This window comes from Antennarius striatus, chromosome 3 (assembly GCF_040054535.1).
Source record: "Antennarius striatus isolate MH-2024 chromosome 3, ASM4005453v1, whole genome shotgun sequence".
Classification (NCBI taxonomy): Eukaryota; Metazoa; Chordata; class Actinopteri; order Lophiiformes; family Antennariidae; genus Antennarius; species Antennarius striatus.
In genome coordinates, this window is record NC_090778.1 from 10652490 (window position 1) to 10678520 (window position 26031).

Sequence of the window (26031 nt, forward strand, 5' to 3'; positions counted from 1 at the left end):
CTTTTAAAGGGAATACCTACTTGACTTTTGCATTAGTAATACACTACAGTCACAAATATAACAAAACTTTTTTCTGTAAACGTGCACAAACAAACAAACATTGGGCTTGCTTACCTGAAGGAAAAAAACTTCTGGGTTTCAAAAATATCTGAAAAAATGTCCTGATCAATTGGTTAATGTCCCATTGATCATGACAGTAGCCTTAAACTCTCTTAACAGGAACAGTGAGACGTGAACTGCACCTCAGATGAGATGCCAGCTCATGGGGTCACACAAAAGACAAAATAATCAATCCTGTATGCTCACATTCACAATTTGGTATGACCACTTCACCTTAGCTACATACATTATTTTGGGAGGTTGGACAAAGCCAGAGAACCTGGAGAGAACCCACGCAGACACACGGAGAACATACAAAGTCTGCACAGAAAGGAATTAAAACTTCTTGCTGAGATGCAACAGCACTGCCCCCAGTGCCACCATGCCCTTATGGGTAAGCTATATTGTGCTTTGTCACATCAATGGACAGAACAAATACTTAATGATCATGTGATGTAATATACCACGTTGTTTTAATGTAGATGTTGTGCTTGAAACAATACAAGCAACCAACATTTTCATGATCATTAAATCATTTGGTCTCATTTTGGTCATTTCGTTTTTCCTTATTCACTAGTTAATGACTACATATCGCTTGTCAAACCATCCAAAAACATTTATTCAAATTGCCAGTTTATACAATAACTTTTATCCTTGGATTGCCTCATCTTTACTCAGAGCTCTTTGTTTCTACGACCTTAAAGCACACCCTCATTGTTTGAACATTCTGTTTATTTTTTACAATATACATTTCATTTGAAAAATATAAGTTCTAAAATAATCCATCTCCATTCTTGTTCTATGAAGTCACAGACAGTTAATCCAAAAAAAATTAAAAAATCAGTATTCTGCATAATTAAAATATCAGGCGTTCCATTTCATGTTTCAGATTTTTCTCAACATGCTTACACAGTGTGACACACTCCACACAGCCACAGGTCCACACACACACACATCTCAGACATTGTCGTACTTGTTTCCAACCGATGCTGTTAACAGCTCAAGCACAGATATGGAGGAAACATGACTTTTACTTTGTTGTTAGTTCATCAAAAAGAAATTTAAACCCAACAACTACGATGGTGCAACTTTTTGCATTTTGGTTTTAGTGTGCTTTAACTGTATGCATGTGGTTTGCAGAGGAGAAAGGTGGCCCATTTACAACAAAATCAAATAAAAAAAGGAGTCGGTGACGAGAGATAACAGCTTAAGATAACTTTCCCGCTAAGTCTAAAAAATAGCATGTTTTAATTTGCCAAAATAACGATATTTTATTCAAGATAAAAATAATGACAGTCCTCGAAGTATTGTAGGTAATAATGTCCATTTAAAGTGACGTCACACCTGAAGGTTCCTTTTTTCTGTGTCAATAGAAAGAGCAATGTTATGAAAAAGAAAACTGAAAGACATGTGTCTCATTTTAACACAAAACCATTGCCATTTTGTTAGACTGACTCTGGATTCTATGGATCCGTCTTGTCAGTCAGAGGGAGTTACTGGTTGCTGAACAACTTCATTATATCGTGCAAGAATGTTTTCTTGTGTTCTTGTTCAAGGTTCAGGAGTTGGAGTTCAGTAACTGAAGTTGGAATCTTTTTTTAATATGAAAATATGAAAGAGTTGTGGACATGTCCCATTAAGTCCCAACCCTGTTAATGAACATGAGGGATGACTAGAATAGAGAATGCAAGTGTTTTGACTCATGCCTCTTAATCATGAATATGCAAAACACTGGAACCCCTGCACATTCAATTGATTGTGAAGTGGACCTGAAAAAAAACTGATGCAGAGGTGATGTCAGGAAAATGAATACTTGTTTCCACCAAAACTTTGAAAAGGTTTGCACTTCTTTGATATAATTAAATAGGCTGGAAATTTTTTGATGAAACAAACTTGTGTTTATTATTATTATTATTATTATTATTAGGTTTTTGTCTACGTGAATTTACTCTCCCTGCAGATGCTTCATATTAAGCACTTTTGACAGGTATTCAGTCCACTTTTTCCAAACACTCCCTTCAGTTTGATGGTCCTACAAAGTCGTTGTGCCCGGACCTGAATGAGCAACCACTAACTCCCTCAATGTACATACAGCACTGTCAGCTCATAAAAAGAAAATAACTCACTGAATGTATATAAAATCTTAATTTCAGATAGTCCCGACAGCATCTAAAACAAACAGAAATAAACCTGTCCTGAACTGAAGTTGTCTTACTGCACCAATCTCACATGGACTTAATTTATGTCACCTTTGTCGTACAGTTAGTGGTTTAGTCAGTCTGTCATAAGCCACTTAGGTACGGTAGTTTGTAAAGAAAAATAATAACATGATTTGCACTCCTGGTGGAAAATCGAATGACAATGTGTTAGTGGACTGTTTTCTACCCCCAAAGAATCAAAAATGAAGAAAAAAAAATGTTACCAATATATACACAACCAAATCATATTTTAAAAAAAGTCAAAGTAATGTATGATTTAATTCAAACAAGTAAGAAAATCTCTCAAGTGAACACATAAAAGATCAAGAAAATTAAAAAGACAAGAGGAAGCAATCAAAACTGCATCAAAAGGTGATCATAAAAAAATTTAAATCATCTGCACATACAAATATGCATTAATTAACTGTTAATTAAATTAAATTCCTACTTCCATACATTTCCTTCACACATTATTTAATATAGTGAATCTCTTGAATCATTTCCATTCTACAAGAAAACAGAGAAATCATCAAAACCCCAAATCAACACGTTGCATTCGCTCATATAAAGACATTGATCTAAAACAAGAGGTAGCGCTATAATAAAACATAATTTTCCTGCTACAGGAAAATGTTATTGGAGGAATTAAATTTATTTTTATATATAAAAAAAATTAGACAAGGTTTTATATATACTGTATATGATAGATAGATAGATAGATAGATAGATAGATAGATAGATAGATAGATAGATAGATAGATAGATAGATAGATAGATAGATAGATAGATAGATAGATAGATAGATAGATAGATAGATAGATAGATGTGTACGTGCGTGCATGCGTGCGTGCATACGTGTGTACAAAAATAACAGGGTGGGTGTTCCATGCATGGCAAAAACTAACTGCAGCATTGATACTATTGATCAGTGTTATGTAGGATGAGTTGCATAGAGAAGAGTAGCAAGAAATTATATTTAACTTTTAGTCAGAAAATGTTTCCTGTGAAACTGTGGGAAATAAACCACACAAGATAATTCATCAAGAAGTGGTTTCCTTAGAAATCCATTGGGGTGTTACGACTGCTTTTCCCTCTTTTTTCTACATCACCTTCCTACTTCAGAACAGACTTGAAATTGTTTAAATGGTCTTAAAAATGATAAAGAAATTTGCTGGTGCTGCAGGATTCACCTGCCATCCGTTTGGTGCTTTACAGAGACGTTTCAGATCCTCTGCTCTTCCAGTAGTAATGATCATCATCCGGGTCCATGTCTATTCTAATTTGAGGCACAGACTTCAGTGGACTCATCTCAGGACTGCAACAAAAGTAAAACACATCATCAACATTGCCCCCAAACCATGGTTCTTTCAAATGTGCAGTCTTTTGTAAGAAGTTCTGACTTGGAGACTGTCTGAAAAGCAATATGTGTTACCAGGGTAAAATTTGCTCATGCAAAAGACTGGATATATGGAGAAAAGAAAACCAAGTTAGATGAATGAATAGGTGTATACAGATTACCTATCCTAAAGTACATATAGACACACAGCTAGTTACTAAGCAGACAAGATATAAGTGAGAGTAAATAATCATGTCTCTACCTTTAGAAAAATGCACTTTTTCCACAGGCGCATTATAGCTGGAGGCTTGTTAGAGTGACACATCTATAGTACAATCACTGAAGTGAGGATTTAGATATAAATAACCTTTCTTTGAGACAGCTCTTACACAATAAAAGAAATAGTGTCATTAGTTGAGTTGAAGCTCAGTGGATCAGTTGAATCATACATTTAAGTACCTACCCTCACATCTTTCTCTAGGACGTGACGGTGTGTGTGTGTGTGTGTGTGTGTGTGTGTGTGTGTGTGTGTGTGTGTGTGTGTGTGTGTGTTACAGTGCGCTGTGGAAAACTGAATCATGAATATTAAAAAGAAAGAAAGAAAGATTTGTATTTTTTATTTTTGCAAAAACACTTTAATCACTTTCAAACATTTTACAATTTTACATTAGATGAAAGCACTAAAGTGCTTCAGAAGAAGAAGAAGATTTTTTGCAAAAAAAACTTCAATCACATTCAGAACATTTAGAACATTTTACAATTTTTTAAAGAAAACCAAAAAGAAGCTTTTATGGTCATTCTACAATTGTTCAAAAAAATTTACAATGTTACATAGAGTTAGTCCTTGTATTTTAAGCAATCACTTGTCATTCATACTGTACATATTTGTAATTACTACTTTAAAATTCTGCAGGTAGTTCTCATCCGAAAGTATGAAGGCACTGATTACCTTCACAAGTAGACCTAAATGAAGGGGTGTCCTTACAAGTGGGTGTGATGTAAGAACCCATTTTTAAGTGTACAGTGATACCTCTTCTTGCGAATGTCTCTGCTTACGAAATTTTCTACTTACGAAATTTCTCAGCAGGAAAATATTACCTCTACTTACGAAAGAAATTTAGACTAACGTAATGTAAAAACACAGTATCGGCTGATACTCGAATCTCCCACAGGTTCCTGAACGCAACATTCTCATAGCTGTTCTCCCATTGGCTATTACCTATCTTCCTGGCATCCCATTGGCTAAGAGGGATGCCACTCCACCTCTGTGTGGAGCTCGAACAGTGCTTATGGAGTGTCTTCGGCATTCGGCACTCGACCCGTGAGGTAGTCTGATAGTTTTGCGCAAATATAATAACTTTTTGAGTACGTATTCGCTATGGACCCCGAGAAAGTGACGGAGAAAAGAGGAAAAGAAAAGACGAAGAAAAGAGTTTTTTTGTCCGTACAAACAAAGCAAGAGATCATAGAAAAGCATGAGAAAGGGATGCGTTTGGTTGATCTCGCCAAAGAATATGGCCAAAAATCTACAATCGCCACGATATTAAAACAACAGGAAGTTTAAGGAGTTGAAGGATTTGAAGGTTTTTTACGTTATGCACAACTCTCATTTATTGTGTAATAATGTCATCGTAACATGTATTTGTTACATGTTTTGATGCATTTTTTTGCTTTATAAAACATTTATGTCGGAATTTTTTTGGGTTTGGAACGGATTAGGGCATTTGCATGGAAAAGGCGTCTCTACTTACATAATTTTCTACTTACGAAATTTCTTCCGGAACCAATTAATTTCATAAGTAGAGGTACCACTGTATCAGGCCTGTGTGTGATGGCGTATCGGCTTCTGTCTAGAGCTAGTACTCTCCCCAAGTGGCCAAAAAAATCTTCATTGCAGCCATAAAGCCAAAGAGGAGCAGTGCATGAGGGAGGAGATTTCTGTGGGCAAATACTTCATATAATAGCCTTTCAAAAAATATGTACGCAGGTATTGTTAGCCAAGACTACCATTAAACTCTAGCAGCCGGATATGTTGGACATTAGGCTGACCTTTTGACCTTTGGTGCTGCAGTTATGAAAGAACTGGAGCAAAAATCAGTTCCAGTTATGTTTATCTTTGTTCCCCTGCTACCATTTTATTTCATAAGTAGATTTTTGAGCCTGTGGACATTTGATTCTGAACTACATACTATTTGTATTACTTCACTCCGTCACACATAAAAACATGATATCTCACCTGGACAAGCAATTGGCCTGGTAGTAGCGAAGCTGCTCAGCACGATGTGTGTCGCTCAAGGAATGATGGGGATTTATCTGCTGTGAGAGAAAGAACGTCATGTTCAACACGTGCTGTTTGCTCTTTAGTTAATTGTCTTAGAAATTGTAACTGCTGCAAGGGTTTGATGAACTGATCCTTGTCTTGTTGCAGTATCAATTACGTCCTCATTTTAAAGTACTGGTTTTTTCTTATCATAATTATTTAAATTTAGTACAAGAATACTGAAATTGAAAAGCTTCATAAAAAGCTAGATTATGAAAGCATAATAAAACAAAGGACTAACATAGTCCTTACATGAAGGTAAAAAAACAAAATGTGTGTTTTTAAAAAACTTATGAGCATCATACGGTACATAACAAAGTTTACACATTTAAAGACAATCAATGAAAGCAGCTCTGAACATTTGATGCAAGTCACTTGGAATTGTTCACCAAAGAAAGAAAATTGTTGGGTGATTAAAAAGAGGTCAGAAGGGAAAAGACAGTCATTATTAGTTCAAGACATCGTAATCCAAGGTGACACTACAAAAGGAGAAGAAAGAAAGTTAATGTCATGCATCTAAAGAGAGAAACAAAGAAAGTCATACAGTGACAAACCAAACAGACAACCCAACATCCACTCTTAGGGACATCAAAAAAACATCTGATTTGTGGAGCAGGAGAACCGGACAGAATGGAGACGGAAAAGCAGTTGTCCTCTGGTTCAGCTGGGAGTTTGGGGGTTTACTCACTGTCAGAAGCCTTATCACCTAAGAAGGGCTCCTGCTCCATCATGTCCATGGGGATTTTAATGCTGGGAACATTCTCATTGTAAGGATAGTCAGACTGTTGGAGAGAGGAGACACATCCTGAGACAGGACCACTGGGCCATCATCACTGTCAGCCTTCACTAGTTAACCCCTTCGTTAAAGGAAACTGAAAAATATCATCCAATGACTTCAAAAAAGGAAGTGGTGACAACAGTTCGTGGTTCCTAAAAAGTTAAGCACAAAATAGTGAGCATTTTGTGAGGTATACTTCACACATCCCTCAATCATATGAAAAAAATACATCTGTCTGAATATATGATGCCTTTATTAAAATGTATTACCAGATAAACAAGTCGACTCATCTGAAGCTGTGCATCTGTTGAATATTATATCCCAATCAAGCCACGCTGCAAGTGTGATTTAATTTACTATATACTTAACTCAGCAACTATAAACAATTCTCTATTACAGAAAGTGGAAAAACATCAACACTGTCATCATCATCAACTTAATTACTTCGGGTTAAGTATATTGGGTTAAGTAGTTGGTCTGAAACAAATCCATAAAAAACTCCACAATTGATTTACCTGACTGAACACACGTGAATCATCAATTTATGCAAATGAAATGTAAAAAAAAAAAAAAGTTTTACAAAAGTAAAGAAACTAAAAAATATGCAATTTTCTTGTTTCAGATGAAAAAAGCTTCTTGCAATTAGGTAAAATGAAAACAGTGAAATTCTTACGTCTTCAGCATCGCTGTCAATGCTGCCTCGGTTTTTCTTTTTCTTCTTCTCATCTTCTTTCTTCTTCTTGTCTTTCTCTGGGATGACATCATCCAGGAAGCTCAGGTCATGCTGGGAGAACATGTAGTCCATTGCTTTTCTGACAGCTACCAGTGCGAGGATCTAAAAACAGAAGGATAATAGGATAGGAATGGACTCTTCATGAATTTTTTAAACAGATGATTAGCATCATCTATACATACAATTAATTACATTATTTTGGGGTTTTTAAAGTTTCCTTTACTTTGCAACCACATTTTCAAATAATATATTGTGCAGATGCTTCAGCAAAGAGACTATAAATACATTAACTAAAATCATCAATGCTGTAAAACTCACTAAAATGAGGATATTAGAAGAATGACCAAAACCTTTAAATGCTTTCTGGTGATGAAAGCTAGAAAGTCTTCCTGTACTTACTCAGTCATATTTTAGTTGCATGAAAGAAATCTCAATATAAATCCCTCTTACCATAACAGGGAATACAATAGCAGCCACAGTGGACTTGAGGATCCAGAGCATAGCCAAGCAAAGAACTTGGATAAAGGTGAAGAGGTGCACCTTCCTGAGGGGAACGTGTCGCAGATAAATCAGGTCTGGCTGATGCTTTGCTGGCATCAGAAGCAGCTTGATTCGGTCCATAAACTACAGACATTACAAACACACAACAGGATACAATGAATGCATAAATGTATCAGCACACCAATGGATATTCACAGGTCCCTTGTAATGAAGACAAAAAAACAAAACAAAATTGTAACAAAAATGGAGTGTGTCAGGTCTTTTAACATCCACAAATGTATTTTGTGATAACATCTAAAAATCTCAACATTTACCTGCACTCCATTGAGAGAAGCCACTCCCATGTATAGGAAAACTCCATACAGCACAGGCATGGGGATGAACTATGTAAAAGAAACAGGAATCAAATTAAATACCCAAAGTAAACGCATGTATTTTAAAACCGTATCTAAAAGATGCTTTATTTTTCTGAAATGCTTACTATTTTAGTAATGATATAAATAATACAAATATGTACAACTGTAATTTTAATATATCTTATGAACCTATGAACTAGCACTGTAATGTGATTTATGACTTTATTATTCTGATTAGCTGACACAAAAAAAAACCAACACGATAAAGACACACAGCATTATAACAGGGATGATTCCGTATTTCTCTTTCTATATGGATATAAGGAAAAATCATAAAGCAGTCTGTCACCATTTACCTTTAAAATAGGAGACATAAATACAGACAGTCCTGTCAGGAGGAACACACACACACCAGTAACCCTCTGCTCCCTGAAAAAAGAAGGAAAATAAAGTTATCAGCATCTCTTTAGTAGAAGACTCTGATTTGGATATCACTTGTGGAAAATTCACAAAGTGAACTCATGGAAAGCTGTGGCTGGTGTATATATTTTAGGATTTGTTGGTTCATGTTACAATCGGACAATCGAGAGCCTCTAAAAGATCTCAAAATAATGAAAAAAAAAATTAAAAGAAAAGAGAGAAATCTCTAAGGAGATGAGAAAATTGCAATTCACAGTGTTATGAAGTATCTGGGTCAACACTGACAATAAAAAAGAATTAAGTAGAGGGGTTTTTAAAAACCTGTACCAAAGAAGAAGCTATTAATTTTTAGTGCAGGCCTCATGTAGGGCAGAGGCTCAGAACTGCTCTACTGTTACAGATTTATTTTCTTTTTGTTGTGGAATGCTTTCCGAAATATTTTAACTAACTTTTGTGAAAACGTGTTGGAATGATGAAGCGTGAACCAGGCAAGCTAAATAGACATGAAGAAGGAGTGCTTTAGCAAGAGTGCTCAAACAAACAGATGGGTGCGCAAAATATTTCAGATCAATTCTCTCGGATGTGTTGACTTCTCACCTACAGGTGGCGCTACTGCACCAGCATCCATTTGTCATGAATATGACTCCATAGCACAAACGTTTTGAGTATGGGTATTCTCCAAAGAATCATAACATGCAGTCACCGTGTCATATATATGCTTTTGTGTGTATTTTGAATCAGATCCCGGTGGACCCCAACACACTGTCTCACCTCACACCCAGGAACTTGGGCTGCTCTCCCGGAGCCGACGTTTCTGTTTCCATCTTCAAACTGTCGATGTGAGCGATAGAGATGACGGTAGCAGCTACGTACCACGGTAGACCCATAAAGGAACAGATCACCATGAGAACAGACACCCAGAAGAGATCCAGATGGTAACCTGCCCCTTTCTGCAACAGACAACAGCAATAAGGTCAAAGGTCGTGCATGTGTAACATCAGGCAGAAAGAGTACACACATATACTGTAACACCTGAAGAAAAATCTAATACCTGGTCTGACCATGACATTACTTGTTATTCATGTAAAGTAATCTAAGAGATTATGCAGTTAATCCTTAAATAAACACGTAACGCATTGGAAATCAAAGAAATCATTGCTACATTTCAGCTGTGACAGTCTGAACATCTCAGGTAGCTGCTTTTTGAAGTCAGCTGTGTTCCTTCACTGCCATGAAACATTTCTCACAAATGTGAGAAGAATGACAACAATATTTAGCTACAGTGTGAAGGGAGCCAGCGACCCGTACAAACGACGGTTTGTTGTGGGAAAAACATGAAACTCTTCACTTCACATTAATCAGGTAAGACAACCGGAAGAAAAACATGACCTCTTATTACAATGAAGACATCTGGAATTTTAAAAATTTAAATTAAAATTAAAATGCAGATTCAAGCATTTCTCAGGTTTAATATGGCACAAAATTGAGGTCGTGTAACATATGCAGCACCAAAAATCAACACAAATGACTCCAAATGCTCATCTACATCACTGACACATGTACATTTATCTCCTGCCTGATCATTCTCACACAACATTTAACATTTTGTTATTGACGTTACAGTCAAATAGAGATATAGTGAGACCACAGTTCTGTCAGTCCTGTAGAGAGGTCTGACTGAACGTCTCATTCTAGTAGGGCCAAATGTATTTTAAGAACTGCTAGTTAGTATGTTGGAAAATATTAACATACAGATATATAAAAGGAGGAGAAAATAAATAGTTGGCTAATGACAGGCTCATCCCAGACTAACCTTCAGCTTGTGCTCCTTCCTGTTGACGATGACAGCAGTAATCTGTTGGTCCATGAAGATCAATATGGTGACCAGAAGGGCAGGAAGAAACGACGCCAGGTAAACCCACCACGGGTTTCCTCCAAAAGGGGGCACAAACCAGCCCCTCTTAGGACTTGTTGGCTGTATATGGGGGGGCAGACAATTCAACATGTCAGATATTGTGGCATCTGGGCTAATCAACACAGAAACTGATGGAGATTTTAAAAAAATTCAGAAACGTGTTATGAGAGTCCAGCTCTCCACCTCTAGAACATGAATCTCTACCTGCAGTTAATCGGCATTCCGTCACCCGAACTACTGCTTCAATCTGCCGCCTTCAAACAGACGCTGAGTTTGTTTTTTTAAATTTCTCTGTATTTTCAGATTGAAACCATTTCACAAAAGTCTACTAGTTTTTTATACTTTAAGACACAATACATTAAATCAAAATGCACACCTTGAATTCACTTGGCACGATGAGTTTCGGTGTTTCGACTCCAACAAATACATCGACTCCACAGAAGATGAGGATCGTCAAGATGATGGCAAAGTCACTGACTAGTTTCCTCACCTGGGGGAAAGTCATCACAAACACTGCTGTGTAATCTGCTGTTCAAGCATTTGGACATCTAATTAATTTCTTTCACAGATGAATTGTTTCATTAAATTATCTGAGCGCGGCTGAAGGCAGCTCACAGTGGTGGGGAAAAACGGGCTGGCTTTGAACTTCTTCAGAAACATGGAGCAGGTGTACGTCCCAAAGAACAGGATCAAGGACATGAGGGTGATGTCTGGAATGTAGTCACAGGCCTTCCCCACCAGCTCTCCTTTGTACTTTAAGCACTCGGTCTTTGAGAGCGATGACCACGTAGCGTTCATTGGCTGCACGGAGAAACAAGGGTGTCATGACTTTTGAAGCAGTTAATCACACAAGGTGACCTAATGGGCAATAATAAAACAGTAATAACAATGAAGGCTTTACACATGTTTAGCTTTTATACTTTAGAGGAGGAAATAAGCTGACTGATAACTGTGCGAGACTTTCAGTGGTGGGAAAAGAGCAAGATTGTTTCAACAGACAGTTTCCATTTTCACTTCTCTCCCTTGTCGTGCGTTTGTGATTTGTCTTCTTCATGTTTTCAGACCAAAGGCTTTCAGTGTTAACACTGCTTAAAGTTAAACAGTGAATAAAGCATACCCTACAGTATTGCAGACATAATGTTTAGACAGCATTCATCTTCTATAATTACTTATACTGTGTAAGGTTGTGGGGTTCTATCCCACGTGACCCGGGCAGGAGCCGGACAAATCACCCATAGAGAAATACAAATAACCATTTGCACTCATGCTCATGCTCAGCTCCGTGTCACAGAGTCATCTATGTACTATATGTTTTTGATGGTGGATTTTAACCAAGAATTTTCTAGTGATGGGGCAGCAGCACTACCCACTGTGGCATAACTCCACCCAGCATAGATTTAATTCAATAAAAAAAACTATTTGCACTCAAGGTATATTAATATCAAATGAAAACTACTACACATGAAATATTATTAAATAATGTAAACTTACCAGATCAGTGATGTTCCAGTACCAGCTTGAAGTCCCTTCTAGAGGATCACCAATGATGTCCGTACTGTTCTCTGCAAAAAAACAACAACTTTCATCTCAACAATGTATATTGTCCAATGGAGGCAACCGTACTCTACAAAGAGGAGAACTTAAAATAATGTTAATGCCTTTCTTCTCATATTTCTTTGATTATAACCTGATCTCCTACTATGCAAAGTCCTGGTCATGATTAACTGACTTAGGGTCCTCTCTGACATAGGTGCATCATATTAAAATATTCCTGCTAACACTGTGGAGCTACCTGAAGTGTTTCTTAAAAATTGTGTGAATTAAAACTCATGTCTAATTCCAGTAATTAATAAAGCCATTATTGTAGCAAACAAAAATATCCAGTGCTGCTGTATTAATTTTCAATTGTTTATTATTATTATTATTATTATTATTATTATTATTATTATTATTATTATTATTATTATTATTATTATTATTATTATTAGTGATTAAACTGGGGGTGTTAAACACAGTTAACGACTTTGGACTCATGTCACAAGGGGGTGAGTCCTCTCAAAGGTCTGACCCTTAAAATAAAAACAATGTAAAAAAAAACCCAATGCCTTCTGGGAACAGCTCTATGGTTTAATGGTCAACCCGCCAACTACAGCGTGCCAGTTCTACTCCAGCTTGGGACCAGCTAGGGCTGGAGAGTTGTGTCTCTAAGTCCGTTCCTGTCCAGGAGCCAAAGGACCAATTACTGCTGGTATACAGCCTGTTTAATGATGTGTCAGCTGCTGACTCAACAAAGTCAGAACTTGTTGTTTCCCCTTCCCTTGATTAGCTTTGGACTCTGTATGGAGCAGCATGGGCTATAGTTTATGTGTTTGACATTAAATAAATAGAACTACATGTTCAATAATATCTTGAAAAGTATATCTATGGGTCAACCATCACCAATGGCATCATGGGTAAACACCTAAGAGTTAAAGAAACAGCTCACCTAGAACAGCAGGGGCCATGCAGAGGCAGTCATATTGCGTGACATAATCCATTTTATAATCAGAATTGATGGGATAGTGGTGAGATAATTTGATCATCTTCTTGAAGGCATCATAGATGAAGATGAAGCTGATGAGACAGGAGAAGCCTTCCTCTGTGAACCGGGTGAAGTACTGAACCAGGAAGCTGGCGTCAGTGGCCACAAGAACCAGACATAAGAACGCCGACCACAATCCGATCCACAGACGGAACTCCAGGTAGTCAAATTCATGATCTCTGAAAACAGAACATGGAATCAAGAATAGTTTAATATCCTGTGCTGATGTCACACTGATATTACTATGCAACTAGAGAAAGAAAGATAAAGGTTTGATTATATTTTAGATAGAAACAGCTGACAGTCATATTTTACATGATAATGAAATACTGTTTCCAAATTCTAGCCTTAATCACAAGCTTAAAAACATCAGAGATTTTTAAACAGGGCTTTGGAGAGTGAAGATCATACTTGCTGAAGTTGAAGAGCAACCGTTCAAACACCAGGACAGGACCTGTGCTGCTGAGGATGATGAGAGGCTGACCGCCCAGCAGACAAAAAACCCCACCGGCGATTGCTGTGCCTAGAAAACTCTCCAGAACACCCTGCACACACGAACGGGAACCGACATAGAATAATTCAGGAAGGAAAATGATAAAACGCTTGTCAAACATTGGAAAAGTTCAAATCAGTCTGACCTGCATGTTTTCTGTAGCGTCGCCCAGCAGACCACCAAAGGTGATGGCATTTGTCACAGTTCCCAAGTAAATAAACAAGATGGCTGACAAGGCCTGAATGTTTAATGCATCTGTGAAGTCACTGAGAAAGAAAGGCGCTTTTCTTTTGATGTCCAGTATGAGACCGCCGCAAAACCTGAAAACAGAAACAAAAATCGGTACGTTATGGTACGAGCACAGATAAATCAACTCATGAACGTGAATTTACATGAATTAGAAGGAAGACTAAAGCTAAACACTACAGGAAACTGTCAAAATGCATGATACGTTTTAGTTGATAAAACATGACAGCTTCTTTGTGACTATGCTGAGAACAAACTTTGCCTTTTGTAATCAGATGTAAAAAAAATCATTTTCTGCTCGTACACGAAAATCCAAGCATTTTTCTTACTTTCCAGTCTTCGTCAGCTCCTCCCCTACAGAGTGTCCCCCTCCTCCTTGACCTCCATCATGAGGCATATCTCCATTCATCTGAAAGTCCCCTCCAGCATACATGTTTTTCCTAAAATACAAAATGTTATTCGTTTCGTTTTTTAGCAAATAAGCAGCCTTGAAAGTTGAATTACTTTAATTCATCACTCATCAGGATGTTCTCAGGCCTCGTCTGAATGATTGGTCCTGACATAGTGGTTGAAATGTTCCTGTTACAGATTTAAATAAAACAACTGCTGCTTTTCATCACCGACCAGTGTGAAGTACATCTGTGAAAGCCTCACTTTGCAAATGACATTTATTTCTGACACACAGAGAGTGCTAAACACAGAATTTAAGACAAGTTGTTTTTTTTATATTGAGTGCAAAATAGCTTTAAAGCTTTTCTCGCTGTACAAAGTTGTTTTTTGCTTTAATTTTTTAGTGTTTCCTTTGTTGAGTTGTTTCAATTGCACATTTTACAGTCCTTTTCAGTGGGAGTTTGAATACTAAGTGACTGATTTATGAGCAGAATCTGTGTGAACTAAATTGATGTATTTCTTTGCATTTACCTTGAGTGAGTGTAGGAGTAAATGGGTTTAACAGTAGGACAATGTATGAAAATCAAATTACAATAGTACCCTGAGATATGGGCTGCTCGAGTTTTTTTGACATACGAACCATCGCTCTGTTCGCGTTTTTGTTCATCACATGACAAAAAATCAGAGATATGATGGATGGATACATCATCAACTGAGATGGGATCTCATTATTGTTTACAGAGTAAAGACTTAGCTTGTGTGACTTTTGTGTTTCTTTTCATACTTTATTACTGTTTACATAAGTTATAAATACAGTCAAACCTCGGTTTTTCGAACGCTTCTGTTCTCGACCAAATCGGTTTTCGACCAGAAAATCCTAGAATTTTACGTCTCTGAACTCGACTAAAATTCCAAACCGAAAGAAGCCGAGCGTACCTGAACGCGACTCACTCGGAAGCCGAGCGAACTCGAATGCCCAGGATGCTTCCTCCGTAGCGCATTCGTGTTCAAAGTTCAATAGGATATCTTTTATTAAAATAAAACACAGCGTCTATTTCTACCCCTTTTTATTTATGGTAAACAGTATACAGTGCAGTTTATGGTGTAAAATTGTAAAAAAAAACTTTTTAGACTTGGAACGGATTAAAATTATTTACATTAATTATAATGGCAAAAATAGCTTTGGATTTCGAACAACTCGCTTTTCAAACAGCCTTCTGGAACGGATTACGTTCAAAAACCGAGGGTTGACTGTAATTCATTATGCACAGGTAAAGTATGCATGTCTATTGGTTGATAAAAATATGTTGTTTCTTTTCAGTAATTTAGAGGGGGCTTTGGGGCTTTTTTATAAGGCTGGAATGGTACTACTACAGGTACTACTGTATTTCATCATACAGACTGTCCTGACAGAGATGGACAGTTTGGAGATACAAATTAGATTTCTGAATGTGCACTTTAGTGACATAGCAGTTGATATTTCTCTCAACAATCAACAGGGCTTAATAATAATATAAATGGATTTGATTTATATAGCGCTTTTCTGGACACTCAAAGACGCTTTACATTGGATCCATTATTCATTCACTACTCATTCGTACTCGGTGATGGTAAACTACGTACGTAGCCACAGCTGCCCTGGGGCAGACTGACGGAAGCGTGGCTGCCAGTCTACGCCTACAGCCCCTCCGACCACCACCAGAACAATCACACACATTCACACACCAGTGAGTGCCTCACTGGAGGCAAGCAGGGTAAAGTATCTTGTCATTTTAATAGAACGGTGGACTTCCACAGACCTTTTGTCAGAGGAGGGGAGAGTTTTGGGAGGCTCTATCCTGATAGCTGGATCCCACTCTCCGGGAGGAAGCACGATTACCTCATCCAGGAACTCATCAATACCAGCTAGCAGGTCCTGTCTGTCCCTGGCCTTATATGCAATGTCATGAAACACCTGGACAGACAGGCAAAGAGAAGGCATGTGTCACTGCAACCTCAGATCTGAGAATTAACATCTGGCATTAAAATCACAGACATCAAAATCACAATATTAGTGTCCTAATTATTATTATTAGTAGTAGTAGTAGTAGTAGTAGTAGTAGTAGTAGTAGTAGTAGTAGTAGTAGTAGTAGTAGTAGTAGTAGTAGTAGTAGTAGTAGTGGTAGTAGTAGTAGTAGTAGTAGTAGTAGGAGGAGTAGTAGTAGAAGTAGTAGTAGTGCCAATTTCACAGTATTGGTAAAACTAAAAATTTGTTAACCCTAGCAAGTAAAAACAACTTCAACAAAGCTTTCTTTCAATAATCAATAATCCAATTCCTATTCAATACAGAAGGGTCTTTATATTACAGATTAACATGCTTACTAAAGCAGCAAATAATGGACTTGATCTTAATAGAAAGGAATAGAACAAACAGGGGAAAGGCTGGCAAAACTTTTAAGAACTGATCCAATGGAACACAACTATAATATAGATTAATATATATAGTTATTGGTCAAAGCATCATAAAATATCTAACTATGAAGGTTTATAATATTATATCAGTATTACTGTATGTGGAAAGGCCTTCCTGACATATTGTGCATTCAGTATTTGAACATCGTGACTGGAAAATGATTTGATGTCAGACAATGAGTGTTCATGGCAGCCCAACCTCATCTGACATCAGTGTGGCGATCGCTCTACCAATCTCACGGTACGACTTGGCTTTGCCTTTGGGTCCAAGCAAGACAAACAAAAATCTGTGAATGGAAGAAAATCAAATTAAGTTCACCGCAATTCCTTAACAGATAAACCCTAAAAATAGGGAAAAAATGTATATTAAAATTATAAACACTGTAACACTACTATGATACTCAGACAAACATTTAAATGTTTTTAAAACTGTAAATCGGAATTTTTATATGGTTCCACACCGGACTGCACATGCTAATAAATTACCTTTGACTCTCTCTCTCTCTCTCTCTCTTTCTCTCTATCAGTAAAAATAAAAAAGTTGACACTGTTGACCTTAATATTTTTCAATTAAATATTTAAGTGAATGACACATTACTGTTGCTTTGAAATTAACTCCTCCAGTTTTACAGTGTACATTATTGCATAAGAAACCACCTGAAATATCCACAGCTTTCTAAAGTGTGGATATATTTACCTCAAAGTCAGTGAGCTGTTATCATTCTGGCTAACATTACATGGTACATCATTTCTCAATTAATCAGGCCTGAAACACCCACCAGCAACTACAGAATATAAAACTGCTTTATGGCTCTTTGGTTACAACTACACAGCAGTTCAGGGTCACTCTTGAAACTTTATGGCACCATGGAATAAAACAAGTTGGGAACAAAAATCTAAGTCTTTAACTTATGTCATACAGGATCACTTTAAAATTTAGGGTGCGCAATAATGGACACAAATCTGACAATATTCAGCAATGTTAAAACCCACTCTTTATATTTTTTATTTAAATATTTATTTGTATTTTATATTTTTACAATAATATGTGCTTTCCCCCAGATTCCTGGCACTGCTATACAACCTAAAATGTGTAGAATGTCAATGTGTGAGGCAAATTTGCATCACTGCACTGCCTGATGATCATGAACATCTTCTACCTCGTGGGAAGAGGAACCTCTGTCAAGGCTCCCAGCATCGCAGCTTGCTGCAGACGAACAAACGCCACAAAAGGTGCATCCAGGAAGTCCACCTCCCCCACCAGCACGTTGGAGGCTTCGGCATCTCTTGGCAACTTCTTCATGAACTTGTTCCTCAGCTTAAGTGCACAACAGAGAAGAATAGAGTAGGACATTAAATGTTATGTTCACACCAGCAGCTACCCAACACAATGCACAACGTATTTCAAACAGGACAATCTCATTCTACTTAGATACCAAACCGGGCGGCTCCCATGCTGTCTAAATAAGGTTGTATGTTTATCTGTCACGGCCAGGTTGAGATGTATGAAGATGAAGCTCAGACACCTGTCGAGTTCCACAACTTCACCACCCACACACACACGATTTTCTAAAAATTATTCTTGTAAATGTGATTTCAAGGTTGTTCTGCACATCGGTCATCTTCTGTTTTGTTGTGATTGTTTTTGCTGGGGTCGAGGGATATTTTATCTGAAGATGGCTTTTGTTTGATCCAGGAGCTATAAACATATAAATTTAATATATTACAATCCTCTTTTCATGCCACAGTCATATCTGCTTTATTAGATTACTATGATACAAAGTTGATGTTTGTGAACAGGCATTATTAATAACTAAAACTTCAAAGACAATGAATCATAAATATCAAGATATAAAACAGATAACAGCAAACTAATGCGTTACACTTTAACAGAGTGGGGGTCATGGGTCTTCACAAGTCTGGATGTCACAAAGGGTTCACACTAATGGTGGTTTTAATGATCCTTCAAAGATTTCAGCTTCCACAGCTCAGTTTTCTGAGTTGATTAATTAGCCAAACCACAAAACCAGAAAAGAGGTTTCCTGCTAGGGCTCTCATCCTCCATTACACAAGACTGTTTGAGAATCATGAAGTTTAAACGGTTACCTCTAAAGTAAAGAAACAGTCTTCACAGAAAACCAAATGACCATGAACTATTTGCATTCGAAACAATCATCCACAAACAATCTGTCTGCACATATGGACATTTTGTACTCGGTTCAGTTTTGAGTTTTTTTGGAATGAATTTCACTACATCAATCTAACGGTAATTATAATAAACACAAACAAAACAACAGTTAAAGAAAAAAACCAACTGGGGTAAACACATTCAAGCTAATGAAGTAACTAACAAGATTAAAGACTTGATGATGACTAACAGCCAGAATCCTTACTCCAGTAAACCTTTTGTTGTTGTTCTCTGACTTCAGGAAAGCTGTAAGTAATTTTCACTGTTTTATTATCACCCCATAATAAAAGTACTTATTTTGTACAAATGGGAAAGTATCAGTAAGAAAAAAACGAGTTAATCAATGAGTTTAACCTGCAGTTTAATTTCATCACCAGTGTTGTTTGTATTGCTCTTTTACTGTGCTTTCAATACTCTGAACATGATGATAACAACTTTCTACAGAATGCTCTGAGAGCAGAATGAGTAAGAGTATTGGCTGATAAGAAATGTGGCTCCAACGTAATCGGTGTGAAGATTTAAATTGGATTAGAATACAACACTGTCTGGCTGCTAGTAAGGAACACAACACATACAGTAGGTCTGATGTACAGTACGAGATCAATTTCACCATGTTGAATTAGATTTTGTGTATACAATAGGATGGAACAAAGCTAAATTAATACAGAAATAAAAAAAATTTAAATATGGAGGCTGCTGCCATCAACCCCTGAGGACTTGAATCCCATAAACCAGTGACCTTCCCCCGGGAAAATATAAACAGATCAAATCAGAGTCTGTTGAGCCATGCTAGCAAAAGGTTTGTCTGTAAATGATTGAATCAAGAGGTTGAATCTGTCAATCCGCACCAAACTGCCCTCGTGTACCACACTCACCTGAATCTGTTCCTGTTCCGTTTGCACCAAGCACAAATTGAGATATTGTTTCTTCTTTATTATTTCTATACAGCTGCAATGACTGCTGGGATATGTGGTCAGGGAAATTTTATTTGCCCAAGTTTGAGCATGTGTCTGAGAGATTTGCTACAATCCAATATAATTTAAACAGTTTTCACCGGGACTATTTCTTTAGTGAAAATCAATCCAAGGAAATCTTGTTTATGTTGTTCTGTGGGTTAGAGGACATTGGATCTACGCAGAACAGCAAATCTGCTGTGATTCTATTCTCCAATCTCCAAATTAAACGTGTCAAAATGCCATATGTACAATAATTTCCTATTATTTTGCAATATTTTCATGTTACTCTGCAATTCTACAACCATTAAACTTCTACCTTTCACAAAAACACATACTTTTACCCTACAGAAGGGATTTGTAACTTTGACTTGTTTGTGTGGATTCAGATTGGAGTTTTTTCAGACAATTGCCCTTCAAAAAAATGCACATTAATCAATAAACTCCTTGTTTATTCAGTAAAGCCATTATTATAGTTAGTGTGAAGCATCTCTGGACCAGCTCACATCCTAACCCAGTGCGTTCCAGAACAAGGGCAATGACAGGACTAAATCCAATGCTAAACTCTGGGCTATCCCATGCTTTGATTTCTCATATGAATGAACTGAACAACTACTGCAGTCTGGTTTAAACATGTTTCCAATCTATGTAGTGTGACAACAGTCTAGCAGTGGCTCATGTCTTCAAAAGATATGTTTGTACAATGCAGCTAATCTCATTACGGTCTTTGACAGACAGCTTTAAATGATCGTCTCTAACATACTGTACTTCCACCACCATGACATTTTGCATGTGGCCAGAGTAAGAATGATCACTGAGGAACCTTATGACTGATATTTATAGGCTGAGTGGGCGTGGAAAAGCCTCAGTTAGGACTAGTTCTTCCTGTCCGGTTGTCTCTTTCTTACTGTATCCGTCCCACAGGAAATCTTACTGGATCAGTCCGACCCAATTCTCATCTCCAGGAGACGCCTGGTCTGAGATGACACTAAATGAACAAATGGCTCTGTAACATGTGTTTACTTAACTATTCCGCTGTTAAAAACATGTTGAAGTATTCGCTACAACACGTCATTGCAATGTTAGTGTCAGCAAAATAAAGTGATTTGTAAAATGTGATTTCCTGCTAATTTACCTAGATCAGAAAATGAGGAAGAAATCAATCGTGAATAAGTCTATTCACAAGAATCAGTGAGCCGTGATCCCAGAAGAAGAACTTCAAAAACTAAAATGCTCTGACATATATACAAAAACAGGAGTCCAGTATAGCTGTACATTCATTGCTGCTGCACATTCAGAGCAAATGCTGCATTGAACTATGAAAAACTTTCAGCCACCTCTGTTCTGAAGCACTGACCTGTCACAGACTGGCTCAAGTCATGCTTGCATTTTAATTAACTTTGTAACGGTGTCCCAGAGATAACAGGAAGTGCACTTGATGAAATGGCTTACTGTAGGTTTCATGCTATACGTATGTTCAATACTAAAAAAATAAAAAAATACACAAACAGAAACCCTTCACATTAATATTCCAAGAAAAAAAATGTTTTATTAATGCATACATGGTTTGATAGACAGATCACCTCAGCTGAAACACTAGAGGAAAATCATTCCACAATAAAATGAACAGCAAAAGGAGATTTCAATTACCAGGCTGACTCACCTGGTCTTTTTCCGGTTTGTCTGAAATGTCAACCAGGCTGCTGGAGTTTATGTTTCGATGAGTTGTGGTGGGGCTATCTGTTAAAAATGCATCAATCCAGAAAAGTTAGACCAGCTTCAACTTCAGCAGGATCTAAGAACCGAATATAAAGAAAGAAGTGCAGAACCCAAGAAAAGACAGTGGCCCAGTAAGTTTGCTCCAAATGCAACACCGAAATAAAGAAGTAATATCAATCTTCATGCAAACCATGGAGAGAAACATAAGCAGATTGTTTCATCATTAACCTTCATCACTTAGCTGGAGCAGAACAAATGATCAATTCCTAATTATGTCACTATTTAGTTGATTTCTAAGCAACTTATAACAGCTCAACTGAAAAGGACAAAAACCTGATCTACATAAAATCTGCTGAAAAATGTTGTCAACACTATTAATGTTCTAGCTGAGACATTGTCAACAATGTAATAATTAGAATTTGGTAATAATACAACTTTTATGTAAGATATAAAACCAATATAAAGCCTTCATGTTGACGAAAAAAGCATCTTGGACATTAATTCTGACACTTGTCAAGGATATCTGCTCATCTTCTCCATCTTACTTCATCTTTCACATCAACATTCCACTAAGTGCTTTCCTCGTCTGCAGTAAACTGATTCATGATATGCTGACTCTCGGTTTTCACTTGTCATCAACAGCGTGAGAGATCTGACAGCACAAAGTGACCTTACTTCAAGCCCAGAAACTCTAAGCAATAAGAGTCGCTGTCCAGAGAGGTCCATAAGTGTAACTTCTGATGCCACTGTAGCCTTTCATTCATCTGCCCCCTGAGCATTGTGGGTAATAACATGTTTGTCAGTATGATGCAGCCAGTGTAAATGATGAAGAAAATACACAGCTAAATTTAATTTGGCTCACATAAATATATTTCTAGTGTTCACTGGGTGTAAATCTAAGTATAGTTGGTCAGAGTTTCGTTCAAACTGCAGCTGTGTTGTTTGTTCATAGTGAATCTGCACAAACAACAAAAATATGCTGTATTTTCACAGCCACATGGATTTGCTCTGTCGCACAAAGTATGAGACTGAATTATATACTGTAACAACTAACAACAGAAATCCAGTTTTCATGGCTGCTTATTGTTAAGCCAATGACAACTTATACAAAAACAGAGCGGAACTGACCATTCGGCTGCGGTGTAAATGTAAACTGGGCCAAGTCAACTTACTAAGCCAGTCCATGCTGGTACTCGTTTGAGACTGCAAGTCCTCCATCGATATGTGACCCGACAGGCAAGTCACAGAGTTCTCAAGAGGACTGCGAGCTTTTAGTAGCAGCAGCAGGTTATCAAACCCAATCCAACGAAGCAAAAAGAAAAGAGAGAGATGGAGGAGAGATGGCAAAAGAGTTGGAAGAAACGTCCAGTCAGCAATAGCAAGATATTTTTAGTAGAAGAAAATCAAGTGGTTGTTAAAAAAACATCTGCAATCATTTTTATAACTTTGTTTAAAAGCCATGCAAACAATCAAGCAAGATGAGTGGTATCACTAAATCAGTGCATCATGGGTCACTGGACAGGAACACAAGGTGTCAAATTGTGTTTTGTTGTGCACTTTATCCTTGCAAACCTATAATGAATTAATGATTATTAGTGAAGCTCTTTATCACAGTGCTGTGATCACGATAAGTGATGAGTTGCTTTTCATACGCAGCAAAATAGATCATAAATAAAGGGAGCTTTTCTTTTCATGGAGTCATAAACCCCTTTCATAAATCTAACAGCAGATAATGAATGCCTTCACTTTCCAACGACCCATGGCTCTGAACGGTTAATTACATTGTTAACACTGAGGTATCTAGTTGTGTTACAATCAAAGCAACGATACACATTTGTAAGGTCAATAAGACAACAATGTGTAATTAGGGCTGTCACGCTGCTAATGTTTGAAAGAGATAGAATAATTATCCTATTTTACTTGCAGCGCTATGCAGCTGCCTGAGGAAATTCTGTTGTAAAATTCATTAGAAAAAGGATTTTGTTTGCGGCTTTCCATTAAGACATACGGGCAATATAGGCTTGTATTGTATGTCTTAATGAAATTATAAATCTACATTAATAATTTCAGAACATTTAGACATTTAGGCATCAAATTTAGGTATTCGACGCCATTAGTCTATTTTTTGCATAAAAATTTAGGAAACTAGAGTGACAGCCCGTTATGTGTGAAGAGCTGTTATGATGTAAATACAATATTAAAATTAAATGTGTCACAATCATGTAAAGGTTGATTCATATATCAGCAAATTCTTTTAATTTTAGCAGCTTTAAATGGTAACCTCTCTAGTTCACCATTAGTCGTATCACATCAAAGGTGTGGATAAAGTTTTATAATTTCTTGTGGCCCTGGACTTTTCTCACCACTGTCATAAATTCATGCACCGATTGAATTTGTCAGTGTAAAACATAACTGCTAAAGATCAGACACAGTGCGCTCAAGATCTATTAAGACTCATGCATTTGTGAGTTAGTAAAGTAGTTTTGTGTAAGTACATTGAGCATGCAGTAATGGAGGGACACAAAAATATTTTAATATTAGGGCCACTGTTTACTAATGCTTCCAATGAAAAAATGTTACAGAAGGTGGTGCGAAATTTGGAAGTGAAGGGAGCACCTTTATTAAAACTAAAAAAAGTCACTGTCTACCTAAAGGTCCTAATTTAAGATGATACATATCTAAAATAATGCTGCATATATGTCAGTCTGTAAGAACTAATTTAGTTTTTTGTGCATCATTCTAACTTCATCATTTAAAAAAATGAAGACTGCACCAAACTGTCATCAGTATTACCGGTTTCCTGGTTGGAAAACAGCCTACTTGCACTGGAGACCGTCTTCCCAATGTCGGCCAGAGAGCGCAGGTTGGACTTCTTGGTCTGGTGACGATGTTTCCGGAGGAGTGTGTGTATCACTTTGTCCTTCAAGTCTGCTTTAAGCTGGCCAATCTCTATCTGGTTGTCAGTGATCAGGTCTGTGGATGCGGAGAAAGGGTTAGGGATCGAATAGGGTCAAAAATGATGTCACTATTTTTCTGTTTACCCAGAGAAGATATTTATACTTTATATTCAAAATGAACAACATCCTAATTTTTTTTTTGTAGATTTTTTCTTGTTACATGAATCATAATCTCAAGCAAAAAAAGACTTAATAAAAAACACGAAAACAAAAAGGCAATTTCATTAAACTTTAGCTTGTTGCAAAACGAATTATTAGTGATTTTGCCATTCTTCAAATCATATTTTCATTTGGGTGGATATTTTTCTTTGATATAGCTTTTTAGCCAACTGGCTAATAACTTCACTACAGATAAACAGTAAAGCACCAAATCTCTTCATAGTTGAAAGAACTCAATCAATGCCTCCCAGACTAAAAAGCTTCAGTATGAATTTCTTAGTGGGATCATGAAACAGCTTAATCAAAAAGTCTGGCCTATTTTTAACAAGAAGATCAGCATGTTGGCAGCCTCAGGGAGTTTCTCTTGGGATGGTGCTGTTAATGGTCCATCAGTCAAGTCAGTTGACCTCAAAGCAAGAGCCCCAGCTCTGCTCGGTCTGTAAACTCAATGCAGCGCAGTCAATTACTTCACATTAATCACCCTAAGTCTTCAGTCTTTGTCCTGTTACTTCAAGCAGGGACAAAAGATGAGAACTGAATATCATCAAATTAGGAAGTATTGTGAGACTGTTCCAAAACTATCCAATCCCTCAGTGTTCTAATATAAATTAAAGAAAAGAAAAAAGGCTGGACTTTTGGGAGCAGCAGCGTTTTGCTGCTCTTGAGACAAAATCGGGTAATGAAGAGTCCTGTGTGCATCAATATTTAACCTGTACACAAACCTACAGACCAGCTCTGAATATCATTTACATAACAAAGCAGATCCTCCATAGATAGCAGATGGTGATGAACTTCATCACACCCTAACCTACAAACATGTTTCTGACTGACTGTTTCACTGCTAAAACACACTGCCAAGCAGACTGCCCTAATAAAACATCTCCATATTAAATGAATTTAACTGTCAACCAGATATCAATGCTATGTTATATAAAGTCAGATGTTGCATGAAGCAGGGCTGATCTTGCATATTTAGACTTCGGTCTACTTCGTCTCTTCAAAGAGCTAAAAACTCATAAAAGAGGATTTCTAAATATGTCTATGGTCTTTCAAATGTGGTCTTATTTAGTAATAAAAATTAAAATTGAAAAATATTAACCTTACACAAGAGATGAGATGCACTTTCATAGCATGTAAGAAAGAGAAACTACATCTAGGATCTTAGAAACACAGCATGAACACAAAGGGGATCAAATTTGTGTTGTTCACATGGTTGACTGGTGACCTGCAGCCAACCT

At 37.1% G+C, this 26031-nt stretch overlaps 1 protein-coding gene across 7 annotated transcripts in view; it reads right to left on the bottom strand.

Moving 5' to 3' along the window:
• Positions 1 to 660: 660 nt before the first annotated feature.
• slc4a4a (solute carrier family 4 member 4a) overlaps positions 661 to 26031 on the bottom strand; it is a 52436-nt gene continuing 27065 nt past the window's right edge. Inside the window, exons 7-28 of one of the 7 annotated variants that reach the window (XM_068310053.1) lie at positions 24471 to 24650; positions 22850 to 22945; positions 21622 to 21698; positions 17978 to 18135; positions 17017 to 17104; positions 16166 to 16320; positions 14306 to 14416; positions 13876 to 14050; positions 13649 to 13782; positions 13142 to 13416; positions 12148 to 12218; positions 11272 to 11457; positions 11033 to 11146; positions 10555 to 10716; positions 9513 to 9691; positions 8678 to 8750; positions 8280 to 8348; positions 7915 to 8088; positions 7405 to 7566; positions 6642 to 6735; positions 5870 to 5946; positions 661 to 3612 (exon numbers count right to left, since the gene is read on the bottom strand). In XM_068310053.1, coding sequence (XP_068166154.1) covers positions 5906 to 5946; positions 6642 to 6735; positions 7405 to 7566; positions 7915 to 8088; positions 8280 to 8348; positions 8678 to 8750; positions 9513 to 9691; positions 10555 to 10716; positions 11033 to 11146; positions 11272 to 11457; positions 12148 to 12218; positions 13142 to 13416; positions 13649 to 13782; positions 13876 to 14050; positions 14306 to 14416; positions 16166 to 16320; positions 17017 to 17104; positions 17978 to 18135; positions 21622 to 21698; positions 22850 to 22945; positions 24471 to 24650 — 2774 coding nt within the window. In that variant the 3' untranslated portion in view covers positions 661 to 3612; positions 5870 to 5905. Of the gene's footprint in view, positions 3613 to 5869; positions 5950 to 6633; positions 6736 to 7404; positions 7567 to 7914; positions 8089 to 8279; positions 8349 to 8677; positions 8751 to 9512; positions 9692 to 10554; positions 10717 to 11032; positions 11147 to 11271; positions 11458 to 12147; positions 12219 to 13141; positions 13417 to 13648; positions 13783 to 13875; positions 14051 to 14305; positions 14417 to 16165; positions 16321 to 17016; positions 17105 to 17977; positions 18136 to 21621; positions 21699 to 22849; positions 22946 to 24470; positions 24651 to 26031 lie in introns of those variants that run through there. The other 6 variants (XM_068310052.1, XM_068310056.1, XM_068310055.1 and 3 more) reach the window with 6 other exon arrangements.